This window comes from Saccopteryx leptura, chromosome 2, assembly GCF_036850995.1.
Source record: "Saccopteryx leptura isolate mSacLep1 chromosome 2, mSacLep1_pri_phased_curated, whole genome shotgun sequence".
Lineage (NCBI taxonomy): Eukaryota > Metazoa > Chordata > Mammalia > Chiroptera > Emballonuridae > Saccopteryx > Saccopteryx leptura.
In genome coordinates, this window is record NC_089504.1 from 186854355 (window position 1) to 186873753 (window position 19399).

Genomic DNA, 19399 nt, shown 5'->3' on the forward strand with positions numbered 1-19399 from the left:
GCCTCTGCTGCAGGAGGGAAGAGAGAGACAGAGAGGAAGGAGAGGGGGAGGGGTGGAGAAGCAGGTGGGCGCTTCTCCTGTGTGCCCTGGCCGGGAATCCAACCCGGGACTTCTGCACGCCAGGCCGACGCTCTACCTCTGAGCCAACCGGCCAGGGCTTTTGGTTATATTTTTAAATGGAATTTATTGTGCTTATAGGTTTAGGCGTGAAACTCAATAGAACATCATCTGCACACTGCCTCATGTGCCCTATCGATAGGTAGGAGTCTTTTTCCTCCCTATTTTTCCATCTTTGCCTACCTCCACCTCCTCCTCACACCCCTTTCTCTCTGGCTATCACCACGCTATTATCTGTGTCTGTGTTTTATATATATATGATATATATAATTATATATATATTTTTTCTTTTGCTTAACCCCTTCACCTTCTATCATCCAGCTTTCAACTCCATTCCCTTAGTCTGTTCCATGTACTATATCTGTGCCTCTGCTTTTATTTCATTGGTCAGTTTAATTTTTTCATAAATTTTTAACTTAAATTTTCTGGTCTGTAAATAAAACTGGTTATTCTCCAAGTACTTCACCCAAAATATCTGACTGTGCCTGGGGGGAATGTTAGGGGTGATTTTGTTTTTGGAAATATCTGAGTAAAGGGATGGCCCTGAGAAAGCACCAACAGGGACTATGGGGAGGCAGAAGACGGGCTGAGTAGGGTCTGGTGTTGGAATTTCAAAGTGTCTCTATTCCATGGATGACAGAATCCTTGCTCCAAAATAAACAAAATGCAAAAGGCACACCTGAGTGGCTTCAAGGAGACCTGTACTTCAATAGAGAAATAGATTTTTTATGACTAAGAAGAGAAAATCATACAATGAGAAAATAAAATGTCCTGGGTACGTAATGCTATGTGTCATATTGTGAGGTGTTTCTCTTCCCCTTCAGTTTCTTTCTGCTGCCCTGACTCTGTCTCTTTCATGAGGAGAAAATGGTTAAGATGCCTGTCACCATGAGCTCAATGTGTGTGGGCTGTGTCCTGGATAATGAGTGGAAAATACTGCTTCTAGGTCTGCGGAAAATTTTAACTTCTTATAGCACTGGCCACAGTTATGGAAACTTTCAGGAGTTGCTTACAGACCTTCAGATCCTGTGGGGAGAGCAGAGGAGAATAGTGGCTTTTATGTCACCAGACCCCTACCCTTTCTGTTAGCAAGAGCACAGAGATGTACCCATCCCCTGCCCAGTGGAAGACAGCACCAGACCTGATGTGTGGTCAGATCTCTTCTGAACCTCAGAGACTCAGTGCTGGTGAACTAACTGCCAGGGAGCCCCAGCCTCAAGGATGAGCTCCAGGCCGGCTTTTGGAGCAGGCCAGGGCTCTGCGCCTTTTCTCCCTTCTACCTGCAGGCTTCTGGGGCCTTTTCTCATGGTAATTATCTATCACCCCTCGTTCTGCTCAGTCCCTGAAGATAAGCACAAGCATGTAGGCCTTTTTTATTTTATTTTACTTTATTTTATTTTTTTATGTGCCTTGACCGCGGGCCTTCAGCAGACCAGGTAACCCTTTGCTTGAGCCAGTGATGTTGGGCTCAAGCTGGTGAGCTTTTTGCTCAAACCAGATGAGCCCTCGCTCAAGCTGGTGAGCTCGAGGTCTCGAACCTGGGTCTTCTGCATCCCAGTCTGACGCTCTATCCACTGCGCCACCGCCTGGTCAGGCTATTTTAAGATTTTACTGTTAAACAAAAATAGCAGCATTAGGACATTGCAGAAGTCCCAGACCTGATTCCCTTTTGGAAGCTCTTGGGACACAGCTTTTATTTATTTATTTATTTATTTTTTTTTAAATTTTATTTTATTTTATTTATTCATTTTAGAGAGGAGAGAGAGACAGAGAGAGAGACAGGGGGGAGGAGCTGGAAGCATCAACTCCCATACGTGCCTTGACCAGGCAAGCCCAGGGTTTTGAACCGGCGACCTCAGCATTTCCAGGTCGATGCTTTATCCACTGCGCCACCACAGGTCAGGCAGCTTTTATTTCTTATGTGGAGCTTTCTTTTTCTTCTGGTTTCTTCCCCCTCTTCCTATTTAAGGAAGCCATACTCTCAGCACATAGGCCTGAAAACCTAAACTTCCTTGTTTCTGCCTGGGAGCTTGCATATCTGGGTATTTTCCATGGGTATTGGATTCTCTGAGAGATGGTCCATGGATATTGGATTTTCTGAGACGTTCCTTGGGTATTCGACTCTTTGAGATGAGCATTTTCTCAAAGCATTCATTTTCTTTAGCAAGTCTTAGTGTGAAGTTTTCATTAGCCTTCTTTTCCCCAAATTCAGCTTAAAACATAATGTTTGGGACCCTGCCAAGGTATGATTTGTCCTAATGTGAACTCACTGATATTATTTGTATAGTAAAACTCACTTGACTAGTAAAGAGTGATGGTAAGTACATTGGCTTGGTTAGAAATTTCACCAGCTGTGATCTTCAAGAGAGTCCATGCTGGCATTGTTTCCTCTGCAAGTTGACTTCAGATGACATCTTTTGCTTTTTGAAAACAATATTCCAGATATGAATAAGAAACCATGAGTCACACAATAAATATAATCGTAGGCTTGTGCCATGACTGCTTTTAGAGCCTTGTATTTTAGTGCCCGTTTAATTATCTGTTCGCTATAAACATTGGCAGTCTTGGTTCTCCTTTCCAATATAAACAAAATAATATTATTTAATTCCCTAACTAGTTATTACTATAATAGTAGAAACTTTTTTTTTTTTTCAGAGACAGAGAGAGAGTCAGAGGGATAGACAGGGACAGACAGACAGGAACGGAGCGAGAATGAGAAGCATCAATCATTAGTTTTTCATTGCGCATTGCGACACCTTAGTTGTTCATTGATTGCTTTCTCATATGTACCTTGACCGTGGGCTTTCAGCAGACCAAGTAACCCCTTGCTCAAGCCAGCGACCTTGGGTCCAAGCTGGTGAGCTTTCCCTTTTTCTGCTCAAGCCAGATGAGCCTGCGCTCAAGTTGGCGACCTCGGGGTCTCGAACCTGGGTCCTCTGCATCCCAGTCCGACGCTCTATCCACTGCGCCACCTCCTGATCAGGCTCACTGTGGTTTTAATGTGCATTTCTCTGATGATCAGTGATGTTGAGCACCTTTCGTATGTCTATTGGCCGTCTATATATCCTTGTTGGAGAGGTCCTCTGCCCATTTAAATGTTTTTCATTGGCTTTTTGTTTTGTTTTTTTAAGAGAGAGAAAGAGAGAGAGAGAGAGAGAGAGGGACAGGAACATTGATCTGTTCCTGTGTGTGCCCTGACCTGGGGATAGAACCAATAACCTCTGTGCTTCAGGATGATGCTCTTCTAACTAACCCAGCTATCTGACTAGGATGGTCATATGCCCATTTTTAAATTGCATTGTTTGTATTTTTTTGGTGTTGAATAGTATGAGTTCTTTATAAACTTTGGATATTAACTCCTTATTACAATAGATGTATCCCACATAAATATTCTTTAAATTAGTTTTTGCTTTACCCATCTAGTATTCCTTTTCTAAATGTTGGCAAATGTAGGTATCTTTGTATTCTCCCCCCCACACACACATTCTTTCCTTTCTCAATTTTCATTCATTTTTACAATTAATATTTATTCCATTGGTGAATGGCATAGTTTAAGAATGATTAAAAAAACAACCAAACCAGTAATGATAGTTAATAGTCCTGAACTACTGAATCAGATCTCTAGCTGAAGAGATGAGGAAGCCCTAAAAACAAAACAAAACCCTGCTTTTAATTGGGAACACTTCTTTTTTTTCTTGAAGCCCATACTTTCAAGATAAACAACCATTGTAATTACTATTTTTTATGTGCTCGCTATGCCTAAGATGCCAGAAGAGTTCAACACAATCCGGATGACGTTTGGGCTTTGCCAGTGCCAGCCTCTGGCAGATAGATGTTCCCTCCAACTCGGTTCAGATGAAGTGCGCACAGAGGCAGATCTAACTGCAGGCGCACACTCTGGGCCTGACTTCTGAAGTGCCCCGCAAAACCCCAACTTGACACTTTTTTTTTTTTTTTCTTCATTTTTCTGAAGCTGGAAACAGGGAGAGACAGTCAGACAGACTCCCGCATGCGCCCGACCGGGATCCACCTGGCACGCCCACCATGGGGCCGCGCTCTGCCCACCAGGGGGCGATGCTCTGCCCATCCTGGGCGTCGCCATATTGCGACCAGAGCCACTCCAGCGCCTGAGGCAGAGGCCACAGAGCCATCCCCAGCGCCCGGGCCATCTTTGCTCCAATGGAGCCTTGGCTGCGGGAGGGGAAGAGAGAGACAGAGAGGAAAGCGCGGCAGAGGGGTGGAGAAGCAAATGGGCGCTTCTCCTGTGTGCCCTGGCCGGGAATTGAACCCGGGTCCTCCGCACGCTAGGCCGACGCTCTACCGCTGAGCCAACCGGCCAGGGCCTGACACTTTTTTCTAATGACACCAAGTTTGGCTTCATATGTGCAATTTTAACATTTAATAGTATATAATATTTTTTATTTATTTAAAAATATGGTTATGTCTCTTTTTTTTATTTTAAGGGACCCAATATTTTCTGCTCTGGGGCCTCAACCGACCTTAATCCGCCTCTTAGTGGGCACTTGCATCCCACTGGTGTTCTGCACCTGAGACTTGTTTCCTTTGGTTTCCCTTCCCTCCCCTCCCCTCTCAGATCTTGCCAGAAGCACCGGAATCTGTCGTTACTCTGGTTACTCACCCCCCCCCCCCCCCCAGCTCTAGGGTTTTTGGGCCCCTCAGCTTGCCACTCTGGAGCCTAAGAATTAGGAGCGGGGTTGGGCGCTAGGCAGCCAGAGTTGCCCCGCCTGCGCGCAGTGATGCCGGGATTGGGGGTGGGAGGGCTGCCTTCCTCGCGGGCACGCTCCTTTGCTCGCTCCCGCCCTCCTTCCCATTCCTGGCTCTCTCCTGCTTCAGCCCGAAGGCTCCGCACTGCAGATGCACGATGGCCGCGGCACGCTCAGCAGCGGTTCCCAACGGTGCCCCGTAGGTCCCTTCGATCCCCGAGCGCTGGCTGCACTCTCGTGGTTCCCAAGAGACCCTCGACTGAGACGACTCTCGGAGCTACCCGTGAAGCCTTGACCCCGGCGGGGCAGGGGGGTACCTAGGTGGACGGTGGCAGCACTGGAGCCTGGGGTGCTCCTAGATGCGGCAGGACAGACTGACCGGCTCCCTGAGGCGCGGAGGGAGATGCTTGAAGCGGCAGGGTGGCGGCGGCGGCAGTGGCGGTGGCGTGGGCACCATCCTGAGCAATGTGCTGAAGAAGCGGAGCTGCATTTCCCGGACTGCGCCCCGGCTGCTCTGCACTCTGGAGCCGGGTGAGGACCGGGGGGCTGCAGATGGGGCATTGGAAAGGAGTGCGGCGCCCCGGGAGCTGGTATTGCTCCTGCCTCTGCCTCAGCTGGACGTACTTAGGCTGGGGAGCGCCTGCAGGCCGTCAGGTGCGGGGTACCACTCCTTGGCGCAGGCGGTGCTGGGTTTGCCTGGGCGGGCAGATCGCAGACCAGGGCCTGGGCGCAGGCAGCGGCCTCCCAAGGCGCGGAGGACCTGCGGCTCTACCCGCGCATTCCGGGGCTGCCCGCGGGTCCCCACCCCCGCGGCCTTTGCATGGTCTAGCCCTGCTTGTGCCCAGAGCTGAGGAAAGTGCTGGTCCTGCCCGGGCTATCAGAGGCCGCACAACCGATTGTGCTCCAGGCTCAAAAGAAGCCAGACCTTGAAAGATGTGAGTGAGGCGGAGAAAGACAGAGCTTTGATACTTTTGGTCTGAGGGTAAGGCAGCGACTGAGAAGGAAAAATTGGGTGCATTTTGTTGAGGGTCCCAGTGGCATGAGTGCTGGAGTCGGCTCACCTGGAACCTCTAATGTGTGTGCCCAGCTGCGGAGCGGGAAGGAAACACTTCTGCAGCCTATAGGTCCTTTCTTATAGGTGTAAAGTCCGGAAGTGTACCTGGCCGTGCTAGGCTAGGCCCTTTTTTTTTTTTTTTTGTATTTTTCTGAAGCTGGAAAGGGGGAGAGACAGTCAGACAGACTCCCGCATGCGCCCGACCGGGATCCACCCGGCACGCCCACCAGGGGCGACGCTCTGCCCACCAGGGGGCGATGCTCTGCCCCTCTGGGGCTTCGCTCTGCTGGGACTGGAGCCACTCTAGCGCCTGGGGCAGAGGCCAAGGAGCCATCCCCAGCGCCCGGGCCATCTTTGCTCCAATGGAGCCTTGGCTGCGGGAGGGGAAGAGAGAGACAGAGAGGAAGGAGGGAGTGGGGGGTGGAAAAGCAAATGGGCGCTTCTCCTATGTGCCCTGGCCGGGAATCGAACCCGGGTTCCCCGCACGCCAGGCCGACGGTCTACCGCTGAGCCAACCGGCCAGGGCCCCGCTAGGCCCTTTTTGCTGTCAGCCTGTTTACACACCCTTGCTTCTTCAGGCTCCATCACTGCGTCTGCTCCACCATCCGCCATCCTTCCCTGGGGTTTTATGAGCCAGACCCTGGTGGAGCAGCCTGGGTGCAGAGCTTTCTGGCAAGGGTGACCACAGAGGGACCCCGCTGTACTCTTACTGGTGCTTAGTGCTCACCTGCTCTTGGAGAGGCACCAACCAGGTTCCAGGAAGGTTGGACCTCTTCCAGCCCCTGTCTCCCAGCGCCTTCTTCGGGGACCTGCTATCCTGAGGCCACAGGGGAGAATCTGCGGAGGCATTCAGACCCAAAGGGTGTAACGCGTGGCCACCTTTCCTAACCTCGTGGTTCCTTTGTATTTCTCCCTTAGGAAGTGGCTAGTTGCGGAGACTGTAGTATTTATTTACCGCCTTCCTTTACCCTTAAAAAAATCGCCTCCCCATGTTAAAAGTGTTTTGTATTTCTGAACCTAGAACAGCCGTGATTATCAGATGAAACATAAACCTTCTTCTCTCCCTTATTCAGTTAGAAGGGGAAGTGAAAATGACATGATTTCAGCTTTTACATACAGGCAGCGGATGATAAATTCTAGTTCAAGCCTTTCACTCCTTTTTTTATCATGAGAAAATAGTTGTGGTCTTGACTAACCCAGCTGGGCTTCAGCGTGGCAAAGGCAATCGGCAGGACGCCCACCAGGTGCTCTGAAAAAGTCAAGGGAGCATATTCGGTAATACACACAGGGAATCTGGGGCTTTTAGGTCGGTAGAAACAAATCATTACAGAACCGAAATTCCTGGTCCTTGTTAAAATAAAGCAGACGTCAGTACGCTTTTCCATTCAGCACCCTGAGTCTGGACAGCAACCTCACCATCAGGTCTGTTTAATCGTGCCTTAAATTCTGTGCTCCAGCTGGAAGTGCTCTAGTGGTCACTGTCTCATTGCTGGGCACGGAGGCCCAGGCTTAATTTAAGCCAACTCAGAAAGATGCATATCCGTGGGGGTACTTAATATATATTCGGGGAGAAAATGTTATCTATGTAGGCAGAGTGTGGATTTGAACTTGAAGCTTTGAAAAGCAGTATCTTGTGATTCTCTACTACAGCTTGACTGTAGACATTTAGGACCCCCCATGTATTCACCGTACTCTTTCAGGACTCCGAGAAGGGTATATGTATACTCTCATGGACTTGGGCAAATCAGACATATCTCTTCCTAGCATCTTGACTGAATAGATATGTTTTAAAAAAGACAAGTCTACTTTATTATTTTAAATTTGCAAATTCTGAAGATTATTCCTACCTACATACCAGCCCTAATAAGTTGTGGAGAGGTTTTCTGTACGTCTAATCTGCAATGCCTAATCTTAGAAGTAAAAATTTCATCATAAATTGTAAAACTGAAGGTTATTGCTAATGTTTGGTATATCTTGATCTTTGAACTTTTAATGTCTTTTAAGAAGAATTAAAATGTAATTTCATTTACTTTGAAGTTGTAGGAAAAGATTATATAGCATTTTTAGATTTGATTATTTTTAAAATAGAATTTAAGTAGGAATAAAAATTGTCATTTAATTTTACATCAGTAACAACAGCACATGCTTCTAATATGGAATTCTGAATAAAAGCCCAATATAAATATTATGCATGTAGTCTTTATATATTCTTCTATTTATTTACTTCTATTCCATAGATTTGAGATTTAAAACAAAGAAGTTTATCTAAAATTTTAGATAACAGCATTAGACTTCAGTTACTAAGTCTAACAAGACAGAATTTAAAAACATGAAATCTCCATATAGGATTCATAAGAATTCCCTAAGTGGGAAGGCAATGACATTATTTTTATAACTTTTAGTATTCCACCAGAATTTCCCTAATAGACTTTATCCACTCAAGTGTCATACAAAACAAATTCTATACGTAGAGAATTCTCTTCATAAGTTTTATAAATATTAATTATACTATGCTAGGTGATTTACAGTTAACAATCACAACTACCTACTGAGATAGACGTTATTATCCTTCTTTAAAGATAAAGAATTGAGACTGAGACAGGTTAAATCACTTGTTTGACTCTAGGAGCTACAGTCTCTATGACTCTACACTTGTGATGTCATTTTTTTTTTTTCGGTTTACCACTACTTCAGACAGCTATGGAAACCAATATCTTATGTGAAAAACTCCATTTTACTGCCATAGGATATTTTTTATTGCAATAACCAATATTTTTCTTTAATAGAATTGACTAAAGATTAGTAAATGTTTTTAAAAATTTCATGGTGATTCAGTAGAATCAGGTTAATTTTTATTAAAATTACATAATTTTGATTTTTTTTTACAGAGACAGAGTCAGAAGGATAGATAGGGACAGACAGACAGGAACGGAGAGAGACAAGAAGCATCAATCATTAGTTTTTTGTTGTGCATTGCAACACCTTAATTGTTCATTGATTGCTTTCTCATACGTGCCTTGACCGCGGGCCTTCAGCAGACCAAGTAACCCCTTGCTTGAGCCAGCGACCGTGGGCTCAAGCTGATGAGCTTTTGCTCAAACCAGATGAACCCTCGCTCAAGCTGGTGACCTTGGGGTCTTGAACCTGGGTCTTCCGCATCCCAGTCTGACTCTCTATCCACTGCGCCACTGCCTGGTCAGGCCATAATTTTGATTTTTGATGTAACTTATTTTCTCCCAAAATAACAGTTATGTGTTTTTCTTTTAGGAGTTGACACAAAGTTGAAGTTCACTCTTGAGCCATCTTTAGGTCAAAATGGTTTTCAGCAGGTAACTTTATATTTGGTTTTGATAATACTTTCTTAAAAATTTTTATTTTTAATTTATTGTGCTGACAGGGTTTCAAGTGTCCCACTTAATATAACACCCTCTACCCACAACAACATGCCCCCTCACGCTCTATGCAGTCTCTTTCCACTCCCGTTTCACTCCCTTTGGCACCTCTACCCCCTGATAATACTCTTATTTTGGGGTATCTACAGGGTGTATGCTGAGATGTATTTTCAGAGTGGGAAATCTTTGATAAGCATAAGAGGACAAATCAGTTTTCAAAAATAGATAAAATAACTTATGAAGCTACAAGTGGCTTGGGCTTATACTTGCCGTGAAAAATTTTATACTTTATATTAATGGTGTAAGTGTGAAAAAAATATACAAAACCAAACATCTGTTATTCCACAATCGGAAGACATGTTTGGCTTCTGAATCAGTGCTTCCCAATTATTGTGTGTGTACTACTATTGGATCACAGGTGTGTTAAGGGTGCCCAGTGTGGGGCTTGGAGTAGTCATGGTCCTCAAACCAGTCATATCTAGTTGAAAGAAGCTTTGATTGTTACCCCAGTGCTGCGCTGTACAAATTTTATACTCTATATAGTTGTCAAGATGGAAAAAAGGTTAAAAATGCTTATCCAGGTCAAAATGACCACTTTGTCAATATTTCTTCTTTGTTCCTATTCCTAGTGGTATGATGCTCTCAAGGCAGTTGCCAGACTATCAACAGGAATACCAAAGGAATGGAGGAGAAAGGTGAGGAGGGTTTGTAGGGCTAACATACAGAAGGACCATGGCTCTGTCCGTCTTTTTTTTTTTTTTTTTTTTTTTTTTGTATTTTTCCGAAGCTGGAAACGGGGAGAGACAGACAGACTCCTGCATGCGCCCGACCGGGATCCACCTGGCACGCCCACCAGGGACTACGCTCTGCCCACCAGGGGGCGATGCTCTGCCGCGACCAGAGCCACTCTAGCGCCTGGGGCAGAGGCCAAGGAGCCATCCCCAGCGCCCGGGCCATCTTTGCTCCAATGGAGCCTCGGCTGCGGAAGGGGAAGAGAGAGACAGAGAGGAAGGAGGAGGGGGGGTGGAGAAGTAAATGGGTGCTTCTCCTATGTGCCCTGGCCGGGAATCGAACCCGGGTCCCCCGCACGCCAGGCCGACGCTCTACCGCTGAGCCAACCGGCCAGGGCCCGTCTTTTTATTTTAGTGAGAGGAGAGGAGGCAGAGAGAGAGACTCTTGCATGTACCTGAACCGGGATCCACCCAGCAAGACCACTAGGGGGTGATGCTCTACCCATTTGGGGCCATTATTCTTTTGCAACCAGAGCTATTTTTTAGTGACTGAGGAGGAGGTCATGGAGCCATCCTCAGCTCAGGAGGCGAACTTGCTCAAGCCAATTGAGCCATGGCTATGGGAGGGGAAGAGATGGGGACTGGGTGGAGAAGCAGATGGTCGTTTCTCCTGTGTGCCCTGACTGGGAATCAAACCCGGATCTGTCCCTCTTTAAAGTCTGGAATGTCAACAGTGATATTTAGTAATTTGAAACATGTCTCGATTCATTATTCATTTATTTAGTAAGTACTTATTGATTATTCTGTGCCAGGTACTGTCCTAGGTATTGGGGATACAGCAGTGGGGGAAGAAAACCAGACCATAATGTTGTCCTTATGGAGCCTTACAGTGAATAAAATGTGAAGTACGTCAGATGGTGATAAGTACCATGGATAAAAATAAAGCAGAGCAATAAATGAAAGTGTGGGAAAGTGGGGAAAAGGAGGTGGAATTTTAAATAGCAAAGTGACATTTGAATAGGGCCTTCCAGGAAGTGAGCAGTGGGCCATGCAGCTGCCCAGAGGGAAGAGTACTCCAGAGAACACTCAGATGAGGGCATTTCAAGGTTATACAAGCAAAAACAAGAAGACAAGGTCACTGAAGCACGATGACAAAGGGGAAAGCGATAGGAGAGTGTCATAGAGGTAATGTGTTGGGGTTAAGAGGATGGCAGATCACACAGGAGGCCATTGTAGGACATTGTTTGGCATAAAATGGGGAAGCATTGGGTAGTTTTGAGAAGGGGAGTTATGAGATATAACATATTTTACATGGACCACTCTGGCTACGAACATGAGAATATGAGGGACAGGGACAGAAGCAGGAGACCAGTAGAAGGCTTGCAGTTATTTGAACAAGAGATGGATCAGGGTTGCAACGGTAGTGGAGATGGAGAGAAAGGGGTCAGATTCTACATATATATATATATTTTATTTTTTACTTTTTTATTATTATTATTATTATTATTTTTTTTATTTTTCTGAAGCTGGAAACGGGGAGAGACAGTCAGACAGACTCCCACATGTGCCCGACTGGCATCCACCCGGCACGCCCACCAGGGACAATGCTCTGCCCACCAGGGGGCGATGCTCTGCCCCTCCGGGGCGTCGCTCTGTCGCAACCAGAGCCACTCTAGCGCCTGGGGCAGAGGCCAAGGAGCCATCCCCAGCGCCCGGGCCATCTTTGCTCCAATGGGGCCTTGGCTGCGGGAGGGGAAGAGAGAGACAGAGAGGAAGGAGGGGGGGGGGTGGAGAAGCAAATGGGCGCTTCTCCTGTGTGCCCTGGCTGGGAATCGAACCCGGGTCCCCCGCACGCCAGGCCGACGCTCTACCGCTGAGCCAACCGGCCAGGGCCTCTACATATATTTTCAAGGATGAGTTGAAGTGAATTTCTATTAGATAGAAAATGAGGTAATAGGGATGTCAACCATGACTTCATGATTTTGACCTGAGCTGCTGGAAGGGGAGAGTTACTATTTACTCAGATGGGAGGAAAAGATGTGTGTTTGTATGTATGTGTAGTTGAAGAGGTGGTGGATTAGATGTCTGGCTTTGGATCTCCTAAACTTTTTTAGAGATGTTTATTAGATATCTAAGTTGAAGGTACCAAGTAGGCATTTGGACATATGATTCTGATGCTTAGGAGAGAAGTCTGACTGGAGATATTAATCAGTGATATTCCTGCTGACTTACGTTCAAATACCAAAACTTAAAATGCTGGTTTTTTGGGTTTTTTGTTAATTTTAATGGGGTGACAATCAAGGTACATAGGTTCAGAGAAAACATCTCCAAAAATGCTGTTTTAATATATCAATTTATAAACCTAGTTTAATACTCCTAGAATTTGAGCATGAGGTGTTCCTCAAAGTATACATTAAAAATGGCATTATCAAATACATCTTGCAGAAATAGTTTTCATGATAAAGTAATCAAAGGAGTAAAAATATCCAGGGACTCTTTAAAAGTTATTCATTATTGGATTTTATTTTTTTTTTGTATTTTTATATTTTCCTGAAGTGAGAAGTGGGGAGGCAGAGAGACCCCCGCATGCGCCCAACTGGGACCCACCCAGTAAGCCCCTTACAGGGCGATGCTCTGCCCATCTGAGGCATTGCTCTGCTGCAATTGGAGCCATTCTTGTGCCTGAGGCGTAGGCCATGGAGCCATCCTCAGTACCTGGGCCAACTTTGCTCTAGTGGAGCCTTGGCTGCAGGAGGGGAAGAGAGAGAGAGAGAGAGAGAGAGAGAGAGAGAGAGAGAAAGGAGAGGGGGAAGGGTAGAGAAGCAGATGGATGCTTCTACTGTGTGCCCTGGCTGGGAATAGAACCTGGGACTTCCATATGACAGGCCGATGCTCTACCACTGAGCCAGCTGGCTGGAGCAAAAGGCTCATTCTCTGTGAATGGCCAGGTGGCTATTATACAAGCATAGAGAACAATTCAGAGCCAAATATAACAAGCTCATAACATAATATAGCTAATCCAATGAACTGAAATAAAATTTGAAAAACATTTTTTGTTTTCTTAACAGTATCCCTGATGTCAGGTTCATTGCTTGGTACATAGTGGGAACTCAACAACTATTTTTTTTTTTTTTACAGAGATAGAAAGAGAGAGTCAGAGAGAGGGATAGACAGGACAGACAGACAGGAACGGAGAGAGATGAGTAACATCAATCATTAGTTTTTCGTTGCGACACCTTAGTTGTTCATTGATTCCTTCTCATATGTGCCTTGACCACGGGCCTTCAGCAGACCGAGTAACCCCTTGCTCAAGCCAGCGACCTTGGGTCCAAGCTGGTGAGCTTTGCTCAAACCAGATGAGCCCACGCTGAAGCTGGCAACCTCGGGGTCTCGAACCTTGGTCCTCCGCATCCCAGTTCGATGCTCTATCTACTGCCCCACCGCCTGGTCAGGCTTAATAACTATTAATTGAGAGAATACATGAAAGGCCCTGGTGGAATTCAGTGTAGTAAGCATTTCAGTGAGATTCTCCTGGATTTCTGCACATGGGCTATATCTGGTCTAGGAATAGTTCCCATGTTCTCATGGATGCGGTAACTATTTCTAATAAAGGTGAAATTATATATTTTACTTTAATACTCTTTTTGATTAATATTTTAGGTTTGGTTGACCTTGGCGGATCATTACTTGCACAGTATAGCCATCGATTGGGACAAAACCATGCGCTTCACTTTCAATGAAAGAAGTAATCCCGATGATGACTCAATGGGAATTCAGATAGTTAAGGTAATATCCCTGAGCTTGGCTTGTTATTCTAACTTAGAAGGAAGATTCTAAGAGCCAGATGTTTCCTAGATAGAGGATCAAGCCTTATGGTCTGAATGTATATTTTCTGCTTCCTCATTTTATTAATTAATAGCCCTTTAATAGGGAACTTTGATAATACCTTGTCTTCAAAGATTTGTATGTGGCCAGTAAGAATAAAATGTTTTCATTCATATTCAACTTATTTATCTTGCTTACATAATAGGAAATTGAAATTCTCACTCTCTTTTTGAGCATTGGTCAGTGCTGTTAACTGGATTTTTACATAGAAGTCACTGAGAAATTTAAAGTTAAGGATATTCCATATTAGAATAACTGGGTTCTCATTAGGGTCTTTGATAATTTCTTAACTGTTAATTGATAAATATAATTAGGTTTAATGGTGGGCCTACTTTAAACCAGATGGTCAATGGTTCAAGCCAGCTGTGGAGGCAGCTGTAGTTTGTCTGCCTGTGTTATCCCAGTTGATTAGAGCCTGGTGCCAAAAGCCAAGGATGCTGATTCCATTTGATCTCACTGTTATTCTCTTATGTAAGCACATGCTTTTTTTAAATTTTCTATGAGGACATTACAGTGTGACACTAAGCTGAGGTTTTAAAAAGAAAATTGTTTCATTGAAGTTTTGGTCACCATAAGATGGCTAATGTTTTGGCAGATTGAAGATATATGTGTGTGTGTGTATAATTTTTTTTCAGGAGGAAGTGCTAACTAAAATGAGCTATTTTCTGATCTAACTTGGTCTGTTTCAGACCAATGCTAAAAAAATGTTATGTAGTTTTATATTGTATGCTTGAAAAAGCCTTTCCATTCAGGAAAATACACATTCAGACCATAAGGCTTGATCCCTTTTCACATTTCAGCTGTATATTTGGAAATTCAGTGTGTTTCTCAGAGATGAAGTATTGCATATTTGAAATATTTTTTTCTGTTTAAATTTTAAATTAAGGCAATATGCATTTTATAACGATCATGTTATGAAGGGGTTCTTTTATTTTATCATTGAAGTGAATACTACATCAGTAAAATGACTTCAGCATCTTCAAATTATATTCTCTTGCTTGGTAATAAAATTGTAGATATTGCCCTGATTAAATATTAAACTTTCTGTCTGTTTTATACAAATTTACAAAATTTGGATAGAATAATTTTTCTGTATTTGACAGAATGATTTTTCTCTCTCTACAATACAGGTTGCATTTTTTACTATTTAATTTTGCTCCTTAATTCTGTTTGTAGTTATTTTTGTTTTTTTACAGAGACAGAGAGTCAGAGAGAGGGATAGATAGGGACAGACAGACAGGAACGGAGGGAGATGAGAAGCATCAATCATTAGTTTCTTGTTGTAACACCTTAGTTGTTCTTTGATTGCTTTCTCATATGTTCCTTTACTGTGGGGTTACAGTGGACCAAGTAACCCCTTGCTTGAACCAGCAACCTTGGGTCCAAGCTGGTGAGCTTTTGCTCAAACTGGATGAGCCTGCGCTCAAGCTGGCGACCTCGGGGTCTTGAACCTGGGTCCTCTGCATCCCAGTCCGACGCTCTATTCACTGCGCCACCGCCTGCTCAGGCCTGTTTGTAGTTTTGATAGGTATATCGACATTATATCATTTTTTGTAGGAAGAAATACTGTTGACGTCTATCATACATGTGGTGAAATTACTTGCTTTATCTTAGATATATTATTAAAATAAACTGTCAATTTATATGGAATGATAATGTAATTGTTAATTCTGAATCCCAGTGTGTTTTAATTCTGGAAACACTTTAAGTAGAAAATTTGCTGTCATTCATCTTGAGAATGTTTTAGCATATTAGAAAACATTAGGAAAAGAAAATGGAAAAAAAATTTGTTTTGGTCCATGTGTATAAATTTCATATACATTTTAAAAACTACAATCCATGTTAATCTACTTAATTCTGAGACAAAGGTATAACTACAGGTTTTGTTTGTTTGTTTTTGAAAAAGAGTATAAGGAGTCATTTTATTATTTTTATTTTTATTTTAAAAAGTTTTTTTTTTTTTTTTATTTTTTTTATTTTTTATTTATTTATTTATTCATTTTAGAGAGGAGAGGGAGAGAGAGAGAGAGAGAGGAGAGACAGAGAGAGAAGGGGGGGAGGAGCTGGAAGCATCAACTCCCATATGTGCCTTGACCAGGCAAGCCCAGGGTTTTGAACCGGTGACCTCAGCATTTCCAGGCCAACTCTTTATCCACTGCGCCACCACAGGTCAGGCTAAAAAGTTTTTAATGTATTGATTTTAGCAAGAGAGGAAGGAAAGAGAAAGAGACAGGAACATCGATCTGTTCCTGTATGTGCTTTGACCAGGGATCAAACTGGCAACCTCTGTGCTTTAGGACAGTGCTCTAACCAACCGAGCTATCTGGCCAGGGCTTAAGAGTCATTTTAAAAAATATTATTTCCCTCTTATTTTAGGATCTTCACCGCACAGGTTGCAGTTCTTACTGTGGCCAGGAGGCCGAGCAGGACCGGGTTGTGCTGAAGCGGGTCCTGTTGGCCTATGCCCGCTGGAACAAGAATGTTGGGTACTGCCAAGGCTTTAACATCCTGGCTGCACTCATTCTGGAAGTGGTGGAAGGCAGTGAAGGGGATGCTCTGAAAGTGAGTAACAGCTCTGAGGAAGGAAACTGAAATTCTTCAGAGAGTGAAATATTGAAACTATACTTTCTCTTCCCTGAGGCCCACTTTCTTCCAATGTGTTTGCCACACCTTGGTAATTACCCATGATACCATTTCCCCCAGGTTCAAGCCAGGTTGAGTGACAGACTCAGGCAGCTACCAAATGTGAGCAAATGATTATGTTTCTAGTTTCACTTATAAGACATTTTTTTTTCTTTTTTTTGGTGGGCCATTCCGTTTATTAGAGTCTTGCAACAGCAGATGAGCAAGCAGGCAGGGAAAACTGCTTTTCCCTCTCAGGACTCACAAGCAAACAGGCCAATCCCTTCTCCAGCAAACAACAGTAAAAAATGGCCCCTCCCAATGCTGGCAGGCAATCTGCAATTTACAATCGGCCACCCTGAGAGCAAGCACCTGCAGCCTTCCATAGACTATACACACGTGGTGCTGCCCCATGCTCATGCACCAGTCAGGCAAAGTACAAGATGAGCAAGCCTAACACACTTGTTTGCCCAATATTCCACCCCTTTTAGGGTTGCTAACTTCACAATCTATACAACAGGTATCTTCTGCAATGGTCCCTGTGTGAGGAGTGAGGTACATTACATAAACACACCGCAGCAACAGCACAAGTTAAACAATTACAATAATTACAAAGGCGCCCTTCATAATGTCTCCTTGAGCACTCCTCCCAAGGTGCTAACTGGAGGCTCATCCTTAGCCCTCCACTCCACTGTATGTGGGAGGCCTGTATAGTCCAGGGCTGTGTCCATGGAAATGGTAGTGTCCTTGATGCGTCTCTGCAACTGGATGAGAGCAGCTTCCTGGTGCAGGAGGGCCTCCACCAGAGCTGGGGCCCCCCATCAGGGTCTCTCATACTGTCCAAAAGTGGCATGTCCATCCAACAAGGGAGCCAGTGCCCCTCTCTGGTTGCAGTCCTAGAGTCCAATACACTGCTCAGTGAGCAGGCCATGACAGACAGCCCAGCTGTCTGTGCAAATCACCAAGGTAGAGGTCCATTACAAGTAACTAGGCATACAGCTCTTTATTAATGGACTTCAGCGCCTTTTCCATAAGCATTCTGTCCACTGCCACAATCCCCATCCAAACCCTCAGCAAGCTTACAGGGCCTGGCGGGGTCAAACACATTTAAGACCTGTGCCGCCGCTTTGATAGTTCTCTTACCTGCTGTTGCTGCTGCCGCTTCTGGGCAACCACTGGTTGGGCTCTAAGTTTGTGGACAGCTACTTAAATGCCTGCTCCCACCAACTCAGAGCCATTCCACCAGCACAATGCTGCTTCAGTGACCGTTTTGGCTCCAGTAACTGCCAGCTCTCGGCCTGAAGCTGAGACTCGAACTCTTGAACCCACAGTTGTGTCTCCAACTGTTGGTGCCAGTGTTCCACTTTCAGGGAAAACTGCATCTCACAAACCTGTAACTACTTCTCCAGAGATCACTCCAGTTCCAGGCACCATTGGTGTTTAGCCTGCATTTCACTCTGCTGCTTTCGAGAGCCTCCTTCTCCAGTGCTCACTCCAGTTCAAGCCATTGCTGCTTCCCAGCCTGTAGCCTGACCTGCAGCTCTTTCTCCAGTGACCCTTCCAGCTCATTCCGTTGTTGCCGCTCGGTCTTAAGCTCATCCTGGAGCTCTCGACCTCAGGCAGCCTCTCATAGGGCTGTAAAAAATACTCAGCCCATGGTTCCCAAAAGGAGAGCCACGGGGAACCATACACTGGAGAGCAACAACCACTCCTCTATCCCACCCTTCCAGGGTGTTGGCAACTCCATACCAATCTGCTCTGAATCCTGCCAGCTGTGCCAGATGTAAGGCCGGTGGCCATGGCCATGCAGGTTCAAAATGGATTTGGGCAGACAGTAAAGTAACTGTGGAGCTGGAGGATGGTGGGCCATTTCATTTATTAGAGTCTCACAATGGCAGACAAGCAAGCAGACAGGGAAAACCGCTTCCCTCTCTCTCTCAGGACTCACAAGCAACAGGCTGGGGTGAGGGAGGGAACCTCTTTTTTTTAAAATTAATTTTAATGGGATGACATTGATAAATCAGGGTACATATGTTCAGAGCAAACATCTCTAGGTTATTTTGACATTTGATTATGCTGCATTCCCATCACCCAAAGTCCAATTGTCTTCCGTCACCTTCTAACTGGTTTTCTTTGTGCTCGTCTCCTCCCCCAACCCCCTCCCTAACCCCACCCCACCCCATAACCCCCACACTCTTGTCCATGTCTCTGAGTCTCATTTTTATGTCTCATCTATATATGGATTCATATAGTTCTTAGTTTTTTCTGATTTACTTATTTCACTCCGTATCAAGGTCTACCCATGTTATTGTAAATGATCCGATGTCATCATTTCTTATGGCTGAGTAGTATTCCATAGTATATATGTACCACAGCTTTTTAATCCACTCGTCCACTGACGGACACTTGGGCTGTTTACAGATCTTCGCTATTGTGAACAATGCTGCCACAAACATGGGGGTGCATTTCTTCTTTTGAAACAGTGCTATAGTGTTTCAGGGTATATTCCTAAAAGTGGTATAGCTGGGTCAAAAGGCAGTTCGATTTTTAATTTTTTGAGGAATCTCCATACTGTTTTCCACAGTGACTACACCAGTCTGCATTCCCACCAGCAGTGCAGGAGGGTTCCCTTTTCTCTACATCCTCGCCAGCACTTATTCTCTGTTGTTTTATTGATGAGCGCCATTCTGACTGGTGTGAGATGACATCTCATTGTGGTTTTAATTTGCATTTCTCTAATGACTAGTGATGTTGAGCATTTTTTCATATGCCTATTGGCCATCTTTATGTCCTCTTTGGAGAAGTATCTATTCATTTTTTTCGCCCATTTTTTGATTGGATTGTTTGTCTTCCTGGTATTAAGTTTTACAAGTT

At 44.7% G+C, this 19399-nt stretch overlaps 1 protein-coding gene across 11 annotated transcripts in view; it reads left to right on the plus strand.

The window, feature by feature from the left end:
• Positions 1 to 19399, plus strand: part of TBC1D30 (TBC1 domain family member 30) — a 142151-nt gene that overhangs the window by 55512 nt on the left and 67240 nt on the right. For 9 of the 11 annotated variants that reach the window (XM_066369811.1, XM_066369805.1, XM_066369809.1 and 6 more), the window contains 4 exons: positions 9163 to 9224; positions 9917 to 9982; positions 13679 to 13804; positions 16280 to 16465. In XM_066369811.1, the coding sequence (XP_066225908.1) occupies positions 13739 to 13804; positions 16280 to 16465 (252 nt within the window). In that variant the 5' untranslated portion in view covers positions 9163 to 9224; positions 9917 to 9982; positions 13679 to 13738. Of the gene's footprint in view, positions 1 to 4932; positions 5373 to 9162; positions 9225 to 9916; positions 9983 to 13678; positions 13805 to 16279; positions 16466 to 19399 lie in introns of those variants that run through there. The other 2 variants (XM_066369807.1, XM_066369808.1) reach the window with 1 other exon arrangement.